Genomic DNA, 23,087 nt, shown 5'->3' with positions numbered 1-23,087 from the left:
TCGCCCGGCTTTTGTTATGATTGGAACTTACAAACAAAAGATTGTTTGAATTACAAAACTGTGTTTTCCGTCGTGCCGTGCTAGCGAAAAAAAGAAAGAAACATCATCATTGACGATTGAAACGGCACACAAAGAGTGAAGCGTTCCGATCTTTACGTATCAACAAAAAAATTTTCTAGTTTCAAGCAATGACGATACAGTTAAGATAGATAATTCTTTTTTCGCTTAATCTTACTTCACTGGAAGTTTAGTCATTGGACGAAGAAGAAATTTTCGCAGAGATGGTTAAGCTGCGAGCTAACATACTGGCTTTGTTGTTCTGTATTGGAATCGCTTTGGTACATACTCAAAAAACAGGTAGGTCTTCTTTTTGTTTTTTATAGAGATGTGTACGGTCTATCCTACTTTTTTTTCAAAATACAGCTAAAAGATGTTTCTTTTTTACTATAGTTTAGTCATCCTTTTTCTTCAGTTTTTTTTTTTAGCTTTTTTAAAAACCTTTACTTTATTAAATTCGTTTGCTTTGAGGAGGGGAAAAAATATTTATATTTGTGTCTATGCTGAAATTTAATACATAAAACGTTCAATTTAATGTTCTTTGGTGCAGTTATAACTGAAATAATATTACCCCCGTCTATAATTCGAATTAAAATTTTACTGTTGTTCAGCTTAATAATATCTGTAGTTAAAAAAAAGCGCGCACTAAATATACTTTAGCTTTAATTTATAATTTTATGGAAAATTTTACTTCACGAAACTTAGAAAACAACATAAGTAAAACAAACAAAAAATTATTCTTTGAAATATCCTTAATCTTAGCTTTTATGTAGGAAAAAGAAATTTTAACTTTTATATCAAAAAACATCTTCTCATACATATAAATATTAGTGGATGTAACAAAAGTTAGTTTAAAAGCAAGCTAGAAAGACAAAAATTTTCGTTAAATTTTGAAGAAAAAGCTTAAATATAATGTTCTTCTTTTTTCAACTTTTTTTTGCAGCCAACTGAAACATTTTAGATAATTTTTCTTTTTTTTGTAAACAAGGTAAATTCAACGCATAATTAGTTGACACAATTGTAGACTTCACAGGATTTTTTATCTTGCAAAATTGACTAAAAATTGAAAGAACTGACAATTCGGCTACATATCACCTTTTTATGCAACATTTTTAGGATAAAAAATGCAAAAAAATAAGAAGGCCCACAGATTTTTTTAAAAGTTCAACCCTAAAAAAACTAACAATGAAATATATTATTACGTAAATTATGAGTTACATCTAAAACATTTCATTTTTTTCAATTTTTGTCATTCATAATTTTTATTTATCTAATGACTTTACAACGTAAAAATAAAACACTCGACAAAAAAGGGTTTCCTCCGCATTGACAAGGGGTTTCCCTTTTACTGTGTTGAGTAAGAATTTATTTCCAATCCGCAAATATTTGGCGCGACATGTCACTGATCGTGTCAAGACTATTATCACAACATAAATACTTTTGTTTATTATTACCAAACAAAATCTACACTTCTCGGATAGGTATTTGAAAACATTCTTCCTTTTATAAACTAACTGTGGACGACAGTGACATTAGCTCATAAAAACATTCATGACAGCGCACATGAAGTACTGTCTGTTTTCTATTGGATATATGATATACAAACAAATGGTTCCTCTCGGAGAAAGTTATGATGGAATTTTTTTCTTTGTTTATATAAAGAAACAAAGTGAGAAAGAAAAACGAGCAACTAGACACAAGCGTAATTCCTAATTGATACGTAACATCCGACATGCAAAGAAAATGTTGTCTTTTTAGGGTAGGACATTAAATATAAAATGTCGGTTCTTCTTGTGTTAAAAATTCTCATTAAACTGAGAATCTAATTCTAATATTTTTAAAACAAAAGCGCGACAAACAATAATTCAAAAATAAATTAGCCGTCCCTAATTATTTAAGAATAAATTAGCCGTCCCTACTTAATTCAGATAAATCAGCCGCCGCTACTTAATTCAGATAAATCAGCCGCCCCTACTTAATTCAAATAAATTAGCCGTCCCTACTTAATTCAGATAAATCAGCCGCCGCTACTTAATTCAGATAAATCAGCCGCCCCTACTTAATTCAAATAAATCAGCCGCCCCTACTTAATGCAAATAAATTAGCCGTCCCTAATTATTTAAGAATAAATTAGCCGTCCCTACTTAATTCAGATAAATCAGCCGCCCCTACTTAATTCAAATAAATTAGCCGTCCCTACTTAATGCAAATAAATTAGCCGCCCCTACTTATTCAAGAATAAATTAGCCGCCCCTACTTAATTCAAATAAATTAGCCGTCCCTAATTATTTAAGAATACATCAGCCGCCCCTACTTAATTCAAATAAATTAGCCGTCCCTAATTATTTAAGAATACATCAGCCGCCCCTACTTAATTCACATAAATTAGCCGTCCCTACTTAATTCAAATAAATTAGCCGTCCCTAATTATTTAAGAATAAATTAGCCGTCCCTACTTAATTCAGATAAATCAGCCGCCCCTACTTAATTCAAATAAATTAGCCGTCCCTACTTAATGCAAATAAATTAGCCGTCCCTACTTAATGCAAATAAATTAGCCGCCCCTACTTAATGCAAATAAATTAGCCGCCCCTACTTAATTCAAATAAATTAGCTGTCCCTACTTATTCAAGAATAAATTAGCCGTCCCTAATTATTTAAGAATAAATTAGCCGTCCCTACTTATTCAAGGTCAGAGTATATCCTAACCAGTGTTATTCGCCCTACTCCCAGCAGGGTTTGTTGTGATTCATTCCTAACTGTCTGTAATTTACTGTGATTTGTTCCTAAACATCGGGGTTTTATGTTTTTTGTTTCTAAACACCAGGGTTTGATGTTTTTGTTACTAAAAACCTGAGTTTGCAGTTATTTGCTCACACCTGTGGATTTTGCAGTGCATGACTGTTGGAATTCTTGTCAACTTCGTGACTTTTGTTCCCCGTTGCTGTTGCTAGGAATGTTTTTTATAGAGAATCTCTGTTCTATGGCGGAGATAAACAAACATACGTGAATCTTTTATTTATGTGAAAATCAAATTCATAGATGAGGGATATCATATGTTGATATATTTTGTTTGAAAAATTTACAAGAAAAATATGTTGCCGAACACGTTTTGACAAATATAAACAACAGTGAAAAAAATATTTTCAACTTAAGGAGCATTGAAAGAACATTTTCTTCAGGGAGCTGTTTCCTATAAATTCATTAAGATCCGTCACAAGTATTATAGATGAATTTTTTTAAAAAAAATACCGGACATTGTGAAACGGATTATCACTCAATAAAACGGGAAATTATCTGCAAAGCAAACATTCTTTTTTAAGAGCTAATTTTTTTTGTTTATTTAAAAACACAAAAGTAAAAAAGCATTAAATAAATTTTAAACGGAAGTAAAAAAAATGGTCAAAAAAAAAAGAAGAAATTTTGTTGAAGTTTTTGAATTTGTATATATATATTATATAAATGCTATATATATTGATAACAAATAGCAGACATATATTTTTTTTCTTATGGAAAATAAACTGATCTTCAAAAGTTTCTAACTTTAAGCCCAAAAGAGTCATGTCCAAAATTAGTCTAGAACTTTCTAAATCTTTTTTTGATGAAATAAACTTGTGTTTACATTTTTTTCTTCCAATGAGAAAGCATGAAAAATTACCTCAAGTGGATCAATTTCTTATGTAAGATATTGATGACTTAGCTAAGGAGTCAGACAAGTTTGTTTAACTTTCATAGTGTAACTCCACCCTAAGTAACCGCAAGAGCCTTTTTTGGCTTTTCTCAACTACGCAGTGAAAAATCAGAAACGTCTGAACGTATTGAATTACATTGTGATGACTCCATAAATATTTATTTATACGATAATAAATTTGAGGTAAATATTTGTTGTTATTTTTAATTTCTATTTTCACATATTATTCACAAGAAACACTTTTTAGATGTTTCTAAAGCTGGAAGAAATATTTCTAAAAAATTTTTGGGTCTCACATCGGAATTTCCCTTTTCAATCTTATCTTGGAGACAAGTTTTTTTCAACAGACGTTCAGAATTAAAAGTTACTATCCAAAATTTAAACTTCGTGTTTCTAATTATTTTTTTAACTAACTAATATAAACATTGAAAGAAATTTAATGTTTTGCTTTTTCTTATAAATATTTTGAAAGTAAATTTTTTAAATCTTTTATGGTTAATTTTAAATAATTAAAAATTGGACCAATTAAAACATTTTCGCACCAATTTTTCACATGTTTATTTTTGAAGCATATGCGAAAAAAAGTACTAGCGAATACTCGTTCTTGGTGAAAAAAATTAATATGCGCGACATATCACTTCAGATCTGTTGCACGAAAAGTAGCATAGGCGAAAATGACACATGTAGGTCGGTTTTTAGAATACGTTTTTTTCTATAATATAAAAGCCTCGAAAATTTTTGTGGAACGTTCTTTATTTTAGGCCTAAAATTGATCTTAATAGTTAAATTGTTTTTGAATGATATCATAATCCCGGGTTAACCCCAGCCAAGGAGATGAGGAATGGCACACTATGTGCGTCGCTGGATGATTCAGGGAGTTGTCTGGTAGAGCGCAAGCCCCAACTGGGTCTGCGTAGCTCAACATAAGCATTTAATACGCCAGAAGGCCCAGGGTCTAAACCATCCTTTTATATTTGGGTAACTATGGAAAATATGCACATCTATCTATGCAGTAAAATCAACAAATTGATTTTAAAGTGAATCAACACTATCATTCTAAAAAAATATGCTTTTAAAAATTTTTGGAAAATAATTATTAACCTTATTTGTTCCGTGGTTTTCGAATATATTATGACCAGGATAACTGTGCTATCTATTTTGGAAAGTCTATAGGGAGGTCGGATTCTTGACCTTGCATCGACTTGAGTAATAAATAGTTTGTTCCTGCATAAAAAAGTGTAAATCAGATATGCCGTATAATACAACTTTTTATTTTCAGACATAAACCATATCAAAAAATAAAGAAGTCTTAATTTCACTTCAAACTGTCTTTCACTGAAATGCCATATCACATTTTAATGGCAAACCTTTTTTGTAAACACAATTATTCCTATTTGGTGCCTAAACTCGTGCAAATTTTAAGTTAATCATAACAACAATATTATTAGATGAATTCTTTCTGTTATATACTATCAGTATGCTGTCCACAACCTTCCTGGTGTGAAATCTCTTCATCCTAATTTTGTTTTCATTGATGTTTAGAAACTTGCAGACAACCCATAGATTTGGTGTTTGCCTTAGATGCCTCTGGTAGCGTTGAAGTCGAAGGCTACAACGAAATAAAAAAATTTACTAAAGAATTAATAAATGGATTTCACGTTGGCGTTGACAAAACCCATGTTGGTGTTTTAACATTCAGTGAAATCGGAGAAGTTCAAATTGGACTCACCGACACATTCGATAAAAATGAACTTTTGGAGAAAGTAGATAATCTCGATTACCCAGGTTATCGCACTGCAACAGATGATGCTTTGCGTGTTGCAAATAATGAAATGTTTTCAATATCTGGAGGAGTAAGACAAGGTGTTCCACAAGTCCTCATTTTGTTGACTGATGGGAAGTGCACGTTATGCCAAGACTCTGTTGAAACTGCAGTTAAGCCGTTGAAAGAAAGAGGAGTGAACATCTATACCATTGGTGTGACAGATAACATCAACAGAACTGAATTGCAGATAATTGCTTCTGAGCCATCAGATGATCACATGTTTGAAGTCAACTCCTTCTCAGAATTGAAAAGTTTGATTGTAAACTTGCAAAATAAAAGCTGTGAAGGTTTGTTATTTCTCTTCTGGAAAAATTTGATTTTTTGAGTGACGCTTTGTGCATACTTATAGACCCTATTCCCTCATTTCTCTGAAAGGCTATTGTAGCTCTCCTTTATAAAATAAATAAGGTGGTAAGTCTACCACATCCATAGATTTTAGAGAAGAAAGAATACTAACATACTATGATTTAGGTACTTGTCAAAAATACTAGGCAGGATAACCCAAACAGTTTGATGCCAAACATTGCTGATACCACATTTTTGTCAACGTCATCATATTTTCGGTTTTTTTTTATCATATTTGCTTCTACTATCTACTATATCTGAATAAATCGAACCTTGCGCTCCCCTCCCCCTCTCAAAAAAGAATAAAATAAATAAATAAATAAATAAAATAAAATTAAAGTAATGACTTTATTGTTTTGTTTTTATATTTAGTAAAAAAAGGAAAATGTGCGAAACCTCTTCCACCTTTCAAATGTAGCAACAATCAACGCGATGTCTGTCTTGGGGATCAAGATTGTCCTGGTGTTAAAAAATGCTGTTCTGATGGATGTGTCAAGAATTGTACTTCGCCATTATTAAGTACGTATACAATTATTTTCTCTTCCAATACCACTATCATGTTTTTTGTGTGCTGTTTTGGCTTGAATCAATATTGACACAATTGTATAGGATCTTAGGTTATTTGATTAGACCCTAACCTCCCACAATATTCTAATTGTTGCTGATGTAAGCGTGGGGAGCTTTATGGGCACTGACGTTGATTATCCCGTAGAGTGGAACTGCTAGAAAGAACCATTGTCTCAATATCTTAGGAAAGAATTGAGATTTTTATTCTTATTTATAAATTTCAAGAGTTTTGAGTCTTTAACTACATTCTTATAAAAAGTGCATTTATTGAAAAAGTCTTTGTTTCTTTCTAGATTGTTTAACATCAATTGATGTTGCGTTTGCATTGGACTCCTCACAAAGTGTTGGAGACAAAGCCTACAAGGAGATGAAAAAGTTCGCTATAGACATTGTTGATTCATTTGCAGTTTCTCAACAAGAAGCTCGATTCTCCTCCTTAATTTACAGCGAAACTGCCGAAGTTGGATTTAATTTCGTGCGTTATGACACCGCTGGTAAAATTAAACAGGCAATCAAAGATTTAAGGCACTTTAAATCCACAACACGTGTGGACAGAGCTTTACAACTTGCGAAATCAGATTTGTTTAGCGTACAAGGAAAAATCCGAACAAGAAGGCCAATGGTGTTAATTGTCTTCTTCGATGGTTCTGTGTCAAATCACATGAAGGATCTGGTGGAGGTAGCTGAACCATTAAAGTCATATGGAGTAAAGGTTGTTGCTATTGGAGTTGGAGCTGAAGTCAATAAGTATCAAATGAACAAAATAGCATCATCAGAAAGTGCAATTTTCGATGGCGAAACCTTCAATGACATTATCCCTGAACTTTATTCAATTGCAAAAGAAACATGTAACGGTAAGTTGAACAAAAAAACAAGTAGTTTCAGATCTAAACATTATAATAATATTTAATGATTTTGTTTAGAAAAACCTGGTAAATGTATTGCAGAAAGAGAGCCAGTTGTTGCTGAAACTTGTGTGGGAGTTCAGCATGAATGTGCTAATGATTTTGATTGTTTTGGAAATGCTAAATGTTGCAAGAAAGGATGCAAGAGAGTCTGTGTGCAACCAGAGTACGGTAAGAATAATAAGATAGAAAGTAAAAAAAAAATGTTACAAACATTAACTTTCGGTATTTATATGAGATACCTGTTATCTTTTAGTCTGCAAACGCAAAATCGATATTGCTTTTGCTGTTCATCAGAATATGAAAGAAGAAGATTTCAGTCGTACAAAAGATTTCTTAAGATCATCGATTGATCACTTTGAAGTTAGTGATGAAAAAACACATGTGGCACTGATGACGTTTGGACGAGAAGCAAAGGTTGTGTTTGATTTCAACACAGCGCAAAATTGGAATGAAAACATGAAACAGCGTGTTGAGGGAGTGAAATTCGAGCAAGGAAAGGGAAAAATATCTGATGTGTTGGGATTATCGTGTGATGCTATATTTTGCGCTGTTGGTGGAACTCGAAATGACGTGCCAAAGGTAATTTTTTGATAACCGACCCTTAAATCCTATAATCAGCTTGTCGAACTCTTTTATATAAAGTACGATATAAATAACTTTACACACATATTTTTGTTGCCATAGATGTTGGTTTTGATAACTGGACCATCCTCTCCTTCTCCTTCTGACGAAATGTCTAAAAGAATTGCTACCTTACGTGCACGTGGTGTTGATGTTATTGTCATTGGCATTGGTGATGTTGATGGTGATGTTCTGCAAGCACTAACTAGTGATGATAAAGGCATTGAAGATCGTGTTTGGTTAACTAAAAATGCAGCAGGAATGTTGCAATACGGTCAAGATCTTGCTGATTTTGCATGCGGTGAAGGTACACTATCCTCCTTACATTTTAATAACAAAGAAGTTGTTGTGATTGACAGTGTGTAACTGAATCGCACTGTTTTTAATAAAAAGAAGAATTTAATCAAATTATCATATCTTTACAGCTGGAACATCATTACCACCAACTGGTCCAATCGGTGGTCCAGACGCAGTAAGTTTACGCAAAATAATTTTTTTCTTTTTTTTTTTTCGATTTTTTTTTATATATTCTTATCTATAGGGAGGGTGCAAACCAAAAACATGCCACAAAGGTCCAAAGGGTGCAAGAGTAAGTTACCTAATTTCTATAAGGGCTGGTAACTAAACAAAATTTAAGTTGTACAATGATTTTACATTTTTTGCTTTACCATAGGGGCGTCCAGGAGTCGTTGGCCCAGCCGGAGAACCCGGAGTCCGGGTAAGAGCAGTATTTAAATATGGTAATCAAATAGCGTTTGTTACACCGAGGGATGACATTTAACATTTTTTTTAGGGATTGATTGGTCCAAAAGGTCTTCAAGGTGAGAAAGGTATCAAAGGTCCTAATGGAATGATGGGAGGCAAGGGAGTTCGAGGGGAACCTGTAAGTCAATACCTATTTTTTTCAATATCATCACTAGTTATTTAATGTGACTCAAATTGTTCATGTTCACATTTTATTGTAGGGTTTGATTGGTCTTCCCGGTTTCCCTGGTTACGATGGAATACCTGTAAGTACCTCCTGATTATGACTTTTAGCATCATCTTCTTGTTGTCTGTTACCTTCGAAAGATTAAGTTCATATATATTTAGGGTGTTCCTGGCGTTGCTGGGCGGAGAGGAAGTGATGGTGACTGTGGGTTACCAGGACAATCTGTAAGCATATTTAGTTTTTTTGTTTTGCCTTAAAAATAGTACGAATTCTTATTGATAAATAATTCTTTATCAGTAATGTCTTTCTCACTCATGATTTTAACCAATCACCTTTCTTATATTAAACGTATTTTTACTTTAGGGGAGCGCTGGTGAAGCCGGTTTAGCTGGTTTTAATGGACCACCTGGACATAAAGGTTACAGAGGAGCTAAAGGTCCAAAGGTAGTACACAAATTGACACTGGCTAATGACTATAGTTCCATTTTATAATTATATGAAGTTTTTTAATCTATAATTTCTGCATCGTAGGGGAAAGCCGTGCCATTTAACCCAGACCTAGAAGTTTTTCCTGGTGAAAAGGTGAGCTTATATCCCATTATTCTGCATCAAGAATTTACTTCATCTAATAGTTAAATTTGTAAAGAAAAATAAAGTAGACTCAATGGGTTAACTGTTACAACAATCTCTATTCTTGTATTTTAGGGAGATTCAGGAGTAGCAGGAAAAAACGGAATTAAGGTGAGGGCGTAACATGAACAAATTGATCACAGGGAATTTATGCAAGATTTTTTTCATCATAGTTATAATAGTTCGTTGTAAATACGATATTTTTTGTTAGGGTGAGAAAGGAGCTGATGGAAACCGTGGCGAAGAAGTAAGTATCCAAAAATGAAAGAATACAGCAGTTTTTTTGATAGTTAATAATAACTTAGGATGAACGGTGTTATGTATATGTATGTACATATGTATTAAAATATTTTGTACAACATAATCAAATATATTTACGGATGGGCGTTTGTGTGCAAACGTTTTGTATCTCTATTTCACTATTTTAAAATTAAAGAAAGACAACTGATTTTGTAGCTATGGTTTTTATTATTTGTTTATTTACAGGGAAGCAAAGGAGTCGATGGCGATGATGGATTTTTTGGAGAACGTGGTGAAAAAGGAGAACCAGTAATATACTTTCTTTTTTGATATGCGTTCTTCATCTCTCCTTTTCAATGGTTTTCAATAACATCAAGACTGTTGAGCAACAGCTGTAAACAGTTACTACTTTATTGGAAACTTATGTCACATAACAAAACGACACAATCTGTCATTCCACAACAAAATGTTGTAAAGATATAATTTTTCAATTACAACAGTTGTGCAAAAAATGTTTCATAACAAAAACGGACTTTATTGAAAACCAAGCTTGTATACTTTTTCTATTATCCTTTAGGTTATAATCAAATACATCAAGGGAGATAGAGGAGAAAGAGTAGGTGTTTTTCACTTATTTATTTTATATATGAAAAAACTAAGAACTTAACATCAATAAATCAAATTAAAGTTTTACATCTTTTTTCTTAATTGAGAACTTTTTTTATAATTTTTTTATTTTCATTTTTTGCATTAGGGAACATCAGGAGATCCTGGACCCAATTATAGTACAGGTGGTCTAAAAGGAGAAGGGCCACGAGGTCCTCCTGGTAGTAACGGCGAAAAAGGCGATGTTGGAGAAGATGGTCTTCCAGGTGTCGACTCCACTGAGAAGGGAGCTAAGGTATCTACAAATTTGGTACCTCGCTGCATTTGATTGTATTTGTTTTTACACTGTATTGGATTGAAAGTTATCATGCAGTAATACAGAAACGATGTTTTGTTAATAATTAGTAAATCTAGGTTGAATGTAACGAATCAGTCAATGTTTCTTTTAACCTGGCAAAAAGTGTCATTTGATAAAGAGGACGGTTAAATTAAGTATAATTTACAATTTGAATGCCTTCTGCCGAAAGATTCAATTTTCATTTTTTAGCAGCTCTAAGGTTGTGAATCTTTACAAATTTGGGAGGCTTTATTTTGACAGCAACCCTTTAAGGTCGATTACATTTTAACGAGAAGTATTTTCAATAGCACTCACATTTTAAGGAATTTAAGGTATCTCCAGAGTTGTAAAAGCATTCACATAGAATTAAACTTCAAAGAGACAAAATCGACGGAAGTTTTGCTCGTATAAGTATAAATGCTTGTTGTAAAAGCTTAACGAATAAGGGTTTAATAATTGCAACTTATATCCAAATTGTGTTTTCATTTTAGGGAAGGCCTGGTGCTCGTGGTGGTGTAGGCCCAAAAGGTTTAACTGGTCCGCCCGGAGAGACAGTGCGTGTTAAGTACATCTTAATGAACAACTAGAAAGCAACTTGTTTCAAAGTTTTATTAAAATTTTTCAAAATTTTTGTTTAGGGCGACAAAGGGCCGGTTGGAGTAAGAGGTCTTAAAGGACTTAAAGGTGAAATTGGAGACAAAGGAAATCCTGGGCAAAAAGGAGATGCAGGAGACAAAGTAAGACATTCTTCATCTGTATGCTATTAAACAATCAGTTTTGTGAAAGAATTATTCATACTGTGATTGTCTTATTTAGGGAGAAGTTGGGCCAACAGGTTTTAATGGTGTTGATGGAAATCCGGGAGAAGATGGAGCAGTAAGTTCTTTTCTAATCTTCTAATCAAACAAAGGTAACCGCAGAATTACTTTAAATTGCTAAACTTTACTTTTTTTAGTCGATTCCTGGCAAAAAAGGTGTTCCAGGTGGTATTGGAGAAAAAGGCTTGCCTGGCAGGGAAGGTCCAATTGGTGATGTTGGTCCAGAAGGTCCAAAGGGAAAACAAGGGGGTTATATTATCGGTCCTGCTGGTGATCCAGGTGCAGTTGGCCCTCGTGGTCGACGAGGAGAAAATGGAATGTCAGGTAATAATTATTTTGAGTGAAGAAATGTGTTTTTGTTGTTTAACATTTGTATATGGTACGGTTGTGTTTACAATGTGTTAGTGCCTATTAAATAACATTCGTAAAGCAAAGAGGTATAATAGAAAAATGTTGTTTAGACTGTGATTTACTCGGAAAGAAAATCATTTAGCATGTATTTATCTTTTAAATGAAAATGCTTTTCTGAAGTGGCGCTCACGTTATGTTGATTCACTTCAACATCATTATCGTTTTTTTTAGGAGTTCCTGGTATGGAAGGCCTTGCTGGTCAGAAGGGTAGAAAAGGTGAAGATGGATCAAGAGGTCTTTCTGGTAAAAACGGAAAAATTATTCCTGGTAAACCCGGTATGGATGGTCCACCAGGTCCCAAAGGACCAGTTGGTCCAGTCGGCAATACAGGAGGACCAGGTCCACCAGGTAGGGAAAAAGTCCTAATTCTTTCCTCATTTTTCTTTTTGTGTATGTATTAATATGTCTTAATTAAGCGTTTTTATATGCGTAGGAGAGGATGTGATTGTCAAATGTATCGAAAGTGCTTGTCCGAAAGGTGCCAAGGGTGTAAAGGGTCCTCCAGGAAACACTGGTCCTCCTGGGGATGTAGGAAAAGACGGATTGGATGGTCCCAAAGGTTACTTAGGTGGTCCATGTCCTGCTTGTCCAGAAGGAGATCAAGGTCGATCAGGAGAGATTGGTAAGCCGGGTATGCCTGGTAAACGAGGAGAACAAGGTGTTCGAGGTGACGTGGGTGAACCAGGTCCACAAGGGAAAAGAGGGCCAAGAGGTGGAACTGGTGAAGTTGGGCCAACTGTAAGTGGAAAATAACAAAGTTTTTACGAACTGCTGAATTTTAAATTTAAGTCGTGGTAACATAAAGCCTATATTTAAACAAAAAATATCGTTTCTTTATTCTATCACTCCCATTAAACCTTACTCGTTTGAACTAAATGTTAACAGACATAAAAAGGTGAAGGGCGCAGTTTGCAATGTCAGTACCATCGTTACTTTTTCCACTAGTTGCCAGCCCGTGGGAAATCTACGGGAATTCACCCATCAACTACCCGCATTCAATGTTTTTGGCTCACATACTTTTTGCGAGCAATATTTGATAGATTTAAGCTATACATTTTAGGGACCTAAAGGAAATGATGGTCCAAGAGGTTCGATAGGCGAAATTGGTGATGACGCACCTAATATTGGAGAGGCGCAAAAAGGAGCAAAGGGTAGTCCTGGTGACCCTGGCAAAAATGGTGAACGTGGTAGAAAGGGAAGCAGCGGTGAAAAGGGAATGAAAGGAAGTGACGGAGCAGCCGGAAAGCGTGGAAAGGAAGGTGCTAAGGTATATAAGATTCCACAATTTATCATCGAACAACTATTATTATTTTTATTATTATTTGAAGATTTTTTTTATCAAAGTGTGTTCAAGCATGTTGTGATTATCTACATTGTTAATTGTACTGTTGTACTGAAACTTCTGTTTTTCTCAAAGTTCATTATTGTTTTAAGGGTGAAGTTGGAGGTACTGGCACTCCAGGCAAAAACGGTATCCCAGGGAGAATTGGCGCAGTTGGAGAACCAGGGGAAAGTATAAGAGGGCCTAGAGGTGAGATAGGAGATTTAGGACGTCAAGGGGATCAAGGTCCTCCTGGTGAAGTTGGTGATCCTGGTCCTGTGGGTGAAAATGGCAGTCCTCCTACAGAAGGTTTGCAGCTTTAATTTTTTATTATTTTATTGTGTTAATTGTTGAGAAGACAAAGACATAATAAGATGTTCGATTAATTTATCTGAAGCTATAAACATTTCACAAAAATAAAGCTAATAAACAATTAACATTTTCAGAGGAGATGAAAGAGATGAAAAACAAGATGGCGGGTGATCGAGGTGATAAAGGTGATAAAGGTGAAAGTGGTGACGCAGGTTCTGTAGGACCTGAAGGATCCGAGGGACCACGTGGTCCAAGAGGAGAGCGTGGACCAAGAGGACCTAAAGGCTTCGGTGGAGTACAGGGTGACATAGGAGAACCAGGTTAGTTTTTTATTGGTTTTTATGATCTACTGCAGCGTATGTAATCTGAATTTCAACAATTATAATTATATAATTATTCGGACCTCTTGCAATTACCAGTACAGATACATTAAAATGTTTTGTCGTACAGCAAGGTTTATGTTTCATCAAAAGGTAAAACAAAGTTTGCCCTAACAACACGTATTCTCTTAGGACGGGCTGGTCCAGATGGTGATCCAGGATTAAATGGTTTCCCTGGTTTAAACGGACAAACAGGTGCTCCTGGTGAAAATGGTGATCCTGGACCTCCAGGTGTAACTGAAAAAGGTGACAAAGGAAACAAAGGGCCTCGTGGTCCGGATGGAAAGCGTGGAGAAGACGGTAAAGGCTATTTTTAAGTTACACTTTTTTAAAAAAAATGCTGAACATATACATTGATTACATGATATTTCTATCTACAATATCGAAGCAATATTAACCAAAAAATAAATCAGACAAAACCCTTTTTTTAGCTCCACCACCAAGTGGTTGTTTCCGATTCGGAGATCCAACAGATATCGGGTTTGTACTTGATTCATCAAGAAGTGTAACGCCAAGTGATTTTGATAAACAGAAGCAGTTTATTAAAAATATTCTGGGGCAATTTCCTGTTGGACCAGAAAAAACACAGGCTGGAATTATTAAATATAGTCAGAAAGCTGAAATTGAGCTTAACTTTAATGAGTTTGAAACCGAGAAAGACCTATCCAATGCTGTAGATGGTATTAAACACGATCAAGCTGATTTCTCCCGATTAGATTTGGCGTTGGAAATGGCCAGTAACAATTTGTTCACACAAGAGCATGGTGCTAGAAAAGACACAGCTAAGGCCTTGGTTATACTTGGTGATGGACACATTGTAGCTGAAACCCTTGCTGGCAAACTGATTAATACATCTGTTAGTTATGCGAAAACGTTAAGGGATTCCGGCGTTAATGTGTTTGCTATAGGTGTAGGTGTGGAGAAAAACAAAGAATTTTTAAAAGAACTTGTCTCAGACCCAAGTTACTATTTGGAGATCGAAAGTTATAATGAGCTGGTTAATGCCATTGGTAACCTGCAAGATTCATTTGAAGCTGGTTGCATTACTGTCGGCGAGCCTGGAAAAGATGGTTATGATGGTGCAAAGGGTGATCCTGGAGACAACGGTGCTAAAGGAAGTCGAGGACTTAGTCCACAAGGAGAGGATGGACCTAAGGGAGTAAAGGGATTTAAAGGAGAAGAAGGAATAGGTTCCCGTGGCATACCTGGTGACGATGGACTCATGGGAGTACCGGGACCTATAGGTAATGCTACAATAGTGGTTGTATCTCTATCTTCATTTACAAAATTAACTTGAGTATAAATTGTTTTAGTGTCGTAAATGGCACACATCTTTTGAAATTCGTAAATAATTGTAACTTTGCTGTTAAGGTGCTGATGGGAAGAATGGTGCAGATGTCCTAGGAGAGAAAGGAGAAAAGGGAATCAAAGGAGAAAAGGGAGATTCACTACCTGGACCTCAAGGTCAGAAAGGACAACCAGGAAACCGTGGACAGCCAGGGCCTGACGCTTCAAGAATAAGTATGTGCTTAACTAAACACGGAGATTGGCAAGTTCTTCTACCATATTAAAATGGCGCACTGCTTAGCCAATAAAAAGGAAATAATCATACAGAACCGTGTAAAATGAAACCTAGCATAAGTTTTGAATATTTTTCTATCTATTTCTTGTTTCTATTTATTTAGTTTGTGATGACGCTTTGACCACTGACATCGTGTTCTTAATTGATACATCTAGTAGCGTAGGATCAGAAAATTTCTCCAAAATGAAAGTCTTCATTGATAACATTGTTCAAAAGTTTGACGTAAACAATCAATTAACTCGGGTGAGTGTGGTCACATACGACACAGATGCCAGGCTTAACATTAAGCTTTCAGATCATAACCAACTGACTGCACTTACTGATGCAATCCGCACCTTGTCATACGCTTCTGGCGACGCTACTCGTATTGACAAAGCGTTAATATTGGCCCATAAAGAAGCACTTACTGAAACAAATGGAGCTCGAGCTGGCGTAAGAAAGGTAAAAAGAGACAAGTTATTGGAGCATAAAAAAAACAAAAAGTTAGATACTTGATTAACAAAGTTAGATTTAAACTTCGCTATAGTTTTAAAAGGGGACGGTAGCCAGTTTTGATTTAACTCGAATGATTTTGTTTTATTTAGGCTTTGGTGTTAATGACCGACGGTATACAGTCATACGCAAAGGATCAAGTTTCTCTACAAGAAGCTGTAAAACCACTAGTTGAAGCGTCAGTTCTGCGGTACGCTATCGGCATTGGACGAGAAATAGCTCAAACAGAGTTATCCGTTGTAGCTGGTGATAATGTTGTGGTGGCAGACAATTTTGACGAACTGATACGCAAGATTGATCTTCAAATTGGTTTGATTGGCCGTGGAGGATGCAAAGGTAATAATATATTTTGCGCATTCAAACAAAAGCAAAATGAGCTGAGAAAAATATATGCTGCTTTCTTTCATCTTCTTACCTATATGAGTACTGAGAACTCCAAACTTTTTATAAAGCTTTGATTACTGTAGCTTATTTAGACAAAAAAAGATACTTCCAAAGCGCTTGAGATTTTTTTCTTAGATATAAGGTCGAATTTACAGCACATTGTAACTGATCGTTACTTGTATGTCAAAATACGCAAAAAAGACTCTCACAAACTTCATAATTAATATTTGATTAATTACCCCTTCATTGTTTTAGTTTCTTATAAAAAGTGCATTCCATAATGTTTTATTTTATCCCTTAAACTTATATATTCTCTTTTCATTGTTTGAATTGATTATCTTTTACTGAATCTGTTTTCTTTATTTTTAAGGTGACCAAGGTTTGCCAGGCCGTTCTGGAAGAGCAGGAGAGGATGGCTTCCCAGGACAGACAGGTCCAGTTGGTCCTCAGGGACCCCGTGGTGATTCAGGAAAACAAGGGTCTAAAGGAGTAAAAGGACAGCGTGGAGAAATGTCTGGTTCCGGAGGAAAAGGTGTGCCTGGTGACGATGGTGATCCAGGACCTCGTGGACTACCCGGTACGTATAAAAGGAGAAACTTTATAAGAGGATAAAAAGTTCAATCGCTTACGTTATTTACAATTTCCCCACATTCATCATCACAAACATTTGTTTGCATGTATGCCTTTAAAAATTCCATCTAAGAGCATGCCGCAATAAGACAATTCTACAATTTCGATTGGTTTGTTGACATGATAAATTTTAGCTTTGAATTTGTATTTTGGGCTAACTTTATTCTATTACATTTCTTAAAGCTAATGTCTATGATAGAAGCACATTTATATGTACATCCTCCCCCATTGTTTCAGGTTGCACAGATGATGGTAATGGTCTGGCTGTAGCCACAGATCTTGGTTTTATGTTGGATGCATCAGCCTCTCTTACTGCCAATGGCTACAAAGAGGAGAAAGAGTTTATCAAATCTGTCATCGATAAAGTTGGTGGAATTTCCGCAAAAGGTATACATGTTGGTGTCGTGGTGTACAGCGATGAAGCTACATTGCGTATCAGATTTGACGCCCACGATAATACAGAGGACTTAAAACGCGCAATTGATGACCTTGCATATGATCGGAAGCAAACTAGAATTGACCTTGGCTTGGAAAAAGCAAAGGAAATGTTCTCCGTAACAGGTGGTGGTCGTGGAAACTCTAAAAAGGTACAAGTCTTTTCCGCGTATATTAACCTTTTTCTGTATAAACAAAAAATTTTCGTTTTTGGTATGCAATAAGAAAAAATAATGAAAAAAAGTAACGGGAGAATACCATATATTTTCTTCTCGTAAGTGATAAACACATCAGTATTATTTACACCAACACTTTTTTGTTTTATGTAAGGTGTTGATTTTGCTAACCGACGGTCAACAGACATATGTTAAAAATACGAGGGCACCACATCTTGTCGCGAAAGAGCTTGCAACAGAAGGAATTGACATCTTTTCCGTTGGAATTGGTCAAGAAATCAATCGAGTTGAACTGGAATCGTTTATTTCAAAGCCAGAACATATCTTTTTAGCTTCTGATCTGTCATCCTTAGTAGCAGATTTAAGTGGAGATATATCCAGAGCTTTAAAATGCGAAGGTGCGCCTAATATAATAATTTCATATGTTATTATGAGAAGAAAATAGACATTATACATTATTTTAACATTATATTTCCATTATATTAACTGTTTTTTATGCAGGAGGTCCACGAGGTGCAGAAGGTAGACCAGGTGTAGATGGTGATCCAGGTTCTGTTGGTAAAGTTGGTTCTGATGGACCAAAAGGTACAAAGGGGTTACCAGGAGAAATCGGTTACGGCCCTCGTGGCGATATCGGTGAAATAGGAGGAGTTGGTCGTCAAGGAGAATTGGGAGCAAAGGGATACAGAGGTAATGATTTATGATTATTCATCTATGAATACAATTTCTCTGGAATTCAGTTAGCAAAACAAGTGCAAGAGTTAAAATATCTACTCCAATACTGGTTATTAAATTCCAGACAGTATGTTGTCATTGGTATTGTTTTCAAATTATGCTTATTCATCTTTTCATTTTTTAGGCCCTGCTGGTAAAATTGGAAATCAGGGAGTTCGAGGGCCAGTAGGATACGATGGACCAGCCGGCCCTAAAGGTGAAAGAGGTGATATTGGTTTTATGGGTGTTGAAGGCCCTACTGGTAAGTTATTTTAATTTTTTTTTCGTATCAATACCAAAAAGGTATTGTTTTGGAAAAAATATGCACGTTTGTATTGGTAATATTATAGGTCCTCCTGGTGCGAAAGGACAAATGGGTAACACAGAAGGGGATGGCAGACCTGGGAAACGGGGACCAAAAGGAGAAGTTGGACTAAAAGGAAATGTTGGTGATCCAGCAAGTTTACCTCCAGGCAGCGAGAAAAAAGATTACATAGGAGACAAAGGTTAGACCTCTTGGCGCAAGAGAACTTATTATCTGAAGCACAGTATAACATCTTTTAAATATCTTTCCTTCTATTCAGGTCCTCAAGGAAGCACTGGAAAACCAGGACCAGTGGGGGAACCAGGAACACTCTTGGTGGCTCCAGGAGAACTTGGTGTCAAAGGAGAGCCAGGACCACGCGGAGAACCCGGTGATTTTGGAAGTCATGGTCCACCAGGACCACAGGGGCCAAGAGGAAACAAAGGTAGGCTTAGCCGTAAAAGTTGAAGTTGCATGTGCATTTGTTTTAAGAGCGTGAAATTAACTGAGATATTTTATTGTTTTTTAGGAGTAAAAGGTAGAAAGGGAATAACAGGTGATATTGGTGAAGACGGGTCTGATGGCGCTAAGGGAGAGAAGGGAGAGGTCGGCGATACTGGTAAGGATGGAACAGGGAAGAAAGGAGATAAAGGTGAAAAAGGACAGCGTGGACGAGATGGTGGCCCTGGTCCAGTAGGTCCTTTGGGTAGCAGCGGTTATATTGGAATGCCTGGTAAAAAAGGAGAGCAAGGCGAGGCAGGAGATCCAGGTAGAATTTCTGCAATTAAAAATGATATGTAGCCATATTTCTTTATTTTACCCAAGCTAATTTTAATATAAAATATTGCATGTCGTTAATTTCAGGTCCACAGCAAACTGGAGGTGATCCATCAAGAGCTCCCAAAGGGTATCCGGGAGAAAAAGGTATTGACGGGGATTACGGAGATCAAGGAGAAGTAGGGGAACCCGGGGTTGTAATTGGACCAAGAGGTGAACGAGGTGAAAAGGGTCCGCTTGGATTACAAGGTGATCAAGGAAAGAAAGGAAAGCCTGGAATACCTGGGCCCGATGGAGGAGTTGGTATGGCAGGTATGCATATTGTAGATTTAAGCGTAAGAATAAAGTGTAAATTCATTTATACAAATAATAATAACAGTAGACCCAATCTCTTAATGCTCTAACCTGAAAGTAAATATTTACACGGCGTTCTCTTTTATAGGGATTCGCAATGTAAGTAAAAGAGTAGACAGGAAATACCTAAAATTTTCGAGCCAAAGTTAAAGCAGCTGTTAAGCAGCTAAAAATGTAAAGATTTAAACAACAGAGGGTCAAGCTTGAATAATCTAACAAGCAACCTACACACTTTTAAAAAAGTAAAAAGTCTTTTTTGCTACTATCTAAGTAATTAAATCGCAAAATAGCAAGTGAAACAAATGTAAAAAAAAGCAACCCTTTCACGACAGGAAAGCTGTCAATTTAGGAAAAAGAGAACCCACAAGTTTGGCTGTGCAGGGCGGCCCTGAAACCACTTGGTCTTATAGGAAATTCAGTCTACTTTCAGAAAAACCAATCTTGAGTGATCAAAAGTCAGGAGATTTTGAGATATAGCTTTTAATGGTAACCAAGATGACACACCCCTACGTAGTACTAGTACTTCGAATATTACGCTTAGCAATATTTTAGCAACATTAAGGGTGAAATTATACATTTAGCTGTTACTAACTTCCAATACGTCTGACCCAGAATTAAAAGATGAGAAGGAATATTGTTTTATTAGCTGAAAATTATTTTTTAGCAATCCTGTTATTTCAATTTCTGCTTCATAATTTTTCACTTTGTATAACCATCACGAACTTTTTAGGTCCTCGTGGAAGATTTGGAAGAGATGGAGATCCAGGACCACAAGGTCCACCTGGTCCAGCTGGTCCTGAAGGAATACAAATAAGAGGTTCCGAGAAAGGTGATGTCGGTGAAGTTGGAGATTTGGGTAAAACTGGCATACCAGGATTAAGAGGCAGACCAGGAACTAAAGGCACGTTTGATTTTATATTTTAACGAAAAAAAAAAAAAAAATAGAATCTAAAAAAATAACGATGAAATTGAATCAGATAAAATTCTTTTGCATGACATGTACTCTTGATGAATATCAATCTATTGTGTTATTTCCATTGCTCTAAAGCTCGAAGCAACTGCATAAAGATTTTCCATCTTTTTACTTCATGTTAACTATATCGCCTAAATGGAATCCTTACTCATTTAGGTACAATTGGTGAACCTGGACGAAGAGGTGTTCAAGGTGACAGAGGAAAGCAAGGTTTCCCTGGATTAGTTGGTGATCAAGGAAAAGCAGGTACTCAAGGTCCAGAGGGTTTACAGGGAAACAAAGGACCTCAAGGAGATCCTGGAAATCCAGGCACACCAGGTCCTTTCGGAGTTGCGGAGGGCAACGTTATCGTGACTCACTCTCAAAAAGATGTCATACCAACGTGTCCACGAGGCTACAACAAATTATGGGACGGGTACTCTCTTGTTTCTACTGTTGGTAATTTGCACTCGAATGGCCAAGATCTTGGAAATACTGGATCGTGTGTAAAATCAATGAGGTAAGTCAGAAACTAAAGTACACAGCCAACAAAAAATATTTTTATTTCTTTTTTTCTTTTTAACTGCTGTAACAATTTTTTTGTTAGATAAAACCACGCACAAACACTTGTGTATTGCTTTTTATGTTTTCAGTGAAATACGTTAGAAAAACCTCAATCATGCTGCATCTGATTAACTTTATTTTTGTTTTTAGCACATTGCCGTTTATTTTCTGTGATTTGGTAAAATGCCAATATGCATCGAGAAACGACTTCATATACTGGCTGGCAACTGTAACAAAACCTGCAGGAATGAAGTTAATTTCTGGAAAAGCTATTGAGCCGTATATAAGTCGTTGCAGCGTTTGTGAAGCTCCATCAACAGTGATAGCTGTCCACAGTCAAGATACAACAAAGCCAAATTGCCCTTTCGGCTGGGATGCATTATGGGATGGATACAGTTTTCTTATGGTGGGTATAAACGATGCACTATTTTTGCTGTTAGATATATTCCCTCTACCGGATTGCTCTATATTATTGATTTGATTTTTTTCTCCAGATTGCTGGTGCTGGCAATACAGGGTCTGGTCAGTCGTTGTCGTCGTCCGGCTCCTGTCTAAAAGAATTTATTCCCAAACCGTTCGTAGAGTGTAATGGAGCCGGAGGTTCTTGTTTCTTTCACAATGACAAATTCAGCTTCTGGTTGACCACTGTTAAAAAAGACGAACAGTTCAAAACGCAACCTGAACAACTTCTATATAAAAGTAAAAACCATACGCTGGAATCACGCGTATCTAGGTGCAAAGTATGCGTGCGAGCAAGACGAACAGATAACGGTGGGAATTCAAATGAAAACACATTGTTGAGGCGCGTAGCACGTAATATAAGATCATGGTTTGTCAACTAAATTGTATCCAGGAATTATAAAAACATTTGTAAGAAGCTATTTAAAAACACATGAGTGAGTATATCAACAAAATAAGACATTTTTGCCGGTCATCAAGATGTTCAAAAAAGACGAAAAGCTTATACGCTGTAAAGCTTATGAGATAGGTTTGTTTTCAATTCAAAGCTGTTACCGAACATTATTACTTGCATGTAAATGATACTTTTTCTTCATATATTTTTCTGAAAATTTGAAAGTATAATTCACTCCAAATCACACCATTCAAACTATCGAACTTGCAAAATAATTTAAACTTTTTATGCAAACAGGTTGTCTATGACTATGTTTCAAGTTTGTTTTAATATTTTTATACTGGTTGAAAATGCACTATATTTTTTGACAAAAATATTTTTTGTATTAAACTGTTTTATTAGAAATGCAAACTTATTATATATTGTTTATCAAATTTATTGTGTCTCCTATAGTTTTGAACGTCAAAGATCTTGTTCTTGTGGCAACAAATTCGCAATTTTTGCTGTTTTCGTGTCAACGATTTCGCTGTATAAACTTTTGATAGACCATGTTTTTCTACAAATCTTACGGAAAATAATGTGTTCCTGATAAAATAGAATTGTAGGACAAAATACTTAAATTTCGATGAATTAGATTTTTCTAAACATATTCAAATTCAATTAAACCCAGAAAATCGGCTGTCTACTCACTATTGATTTATCAATACCATGACGATAGTTAAGGGGAAGCGTGAAGGAGGGTGGGGGAAGGGAGTAGTACTTGAAACTTTTAATGTTTTAGGGTTCGAGCAATTAATGGTAGGGTTGCATATTCGACAGAAAAAAATTATTAAGAAAAAAATTAGTAGCCAAAAACTTTCGTGTGTCGAA

The 23,087-nt window shown here is 35.7% G+C and overlaps 1 protein-coding gene across 1 annotated transcript; it reads left to right on the top strand.

Annotated features, from left to right (window-relative positions):
• Nucleotides 1-83: 83 nt before the first annotated feature.
• On the top strand, nucleotides 84-22,696 carry LOC130636766 (collagen alpha-2(IV) chain-like). The gene is made up of 47 exons (XM_057446609.1): nucleotides 84-357; nucleotides 5,291-5,860; nucleotides 6,291-6,437; nucleotides 6,779-7,339; nucleotides 7,409-7,561; nucleotides 7,647-7,972; nucleotides 8,078-8,321; nucleotides 8,440-8,486; nucleotides 8,556-8,603; nucleotides 8,688-8,732; nucleotides 8,808-8,897; nucleotides 8,980-9,024; nucleotides 9,107-9,169; nucleotides 9,309-9,389; nucleotides 9,477-9,527; nucleotides 9,651-9,686; nucleotides 9,787-9,822; nucleotides 10,062-10,124; nucleotides 10,393-10,431; nucleotides 10,570-10,716; nucleotides 11,250-11,312; nucleotides 11,397-11,495; nucleotides 11,575-11,634; nucleotides 11,714-11,900; nucleotides 12,159-12,335; nucleotides 12,421-12,725; nucleotides 13,048-13,254; nucleotides 13,422-13,617; nucleotides 13,755-13,940; nucleotides 14,133-14,300; nucleotides 14,432-15,244; nucleotides 15,372-15,521; nucleotides 15,686-16,023; nucleotides 16,167-16,410; nucleotides 16,829-17,035; nucleotides 17,326-17,675; nucleotides 17,854-18,097; nucleotides 18,201-18,389; nucleotides 18,559-18,675; nucleotides 18,764-18,919; nucleotides 18,998-19,162; nucleotides 19,247-19,486; nucleotides 19,582-19,806; nucleotides 20,579-20,749; nucleotides 20,978-21,320; nucleotides 21,515-21,770; nucleotides 21,859-22,696. Exons 1-47 carry the CDS (start codon nucleotides 282-284, stop codon nucleotides 22,204-22,206), a joined length of 9,072 nt encoding a protein of 3,023 aa, XP_057302592.1. The 5' UTR covers nucleotides 84-281; the 3' UTR covers nucleotides 22,207-22,696.
• The last annotated feature ends 391 nt before the right edge of the window (nucleotides 22,697-23,087 follow it).

Source organism: Hydractinia symbiolongicarpus, chromosome 3 (assembly GCF_029227915.1).
Source record: "Hydractinia symbiolongicarpus strain clone_291-10 chromosome 3, HSymV2.1, whole genome shotgun sequence".
Lineage (NCBI taxonomy): Eukaryota > Metazoa > Cnidaria > Hydrozoa > Anthoathecata > Hydractiniidae > Hydractinia > Hydractinia symbiolongicarpus.
Note: the sequence above shows the minus strand (reverse complement) of the source record. Positions and strands in the feature narration are given on the sequence as shown.

Excerpts from the sequence above, each read along its gene's own strand:
- LOC130636766 (XM_057446609.1), top strand. The coding sequence starts at position 282 with ATGGTTAAGCTGCGAGCTAACATACTGGCTTTGTTGTTCTGTATTGGA. Across the intron at positions 9,823-10,061 it reads ATGGAAACCGTGGCGAAGAA|GGAAGCAAAGGAGTCGATGG; the intron begins GTAAGTATCCAA and ends GTTTATTTACAG. Across the intron at positions 10,717-11,249 it reads CCACTGAGAAGGGAGCTAAG|GGAAGGCCTGGTGCTCGTGG; the intron begins GTATCTACAAAT and ends TTTTCATTTTAG.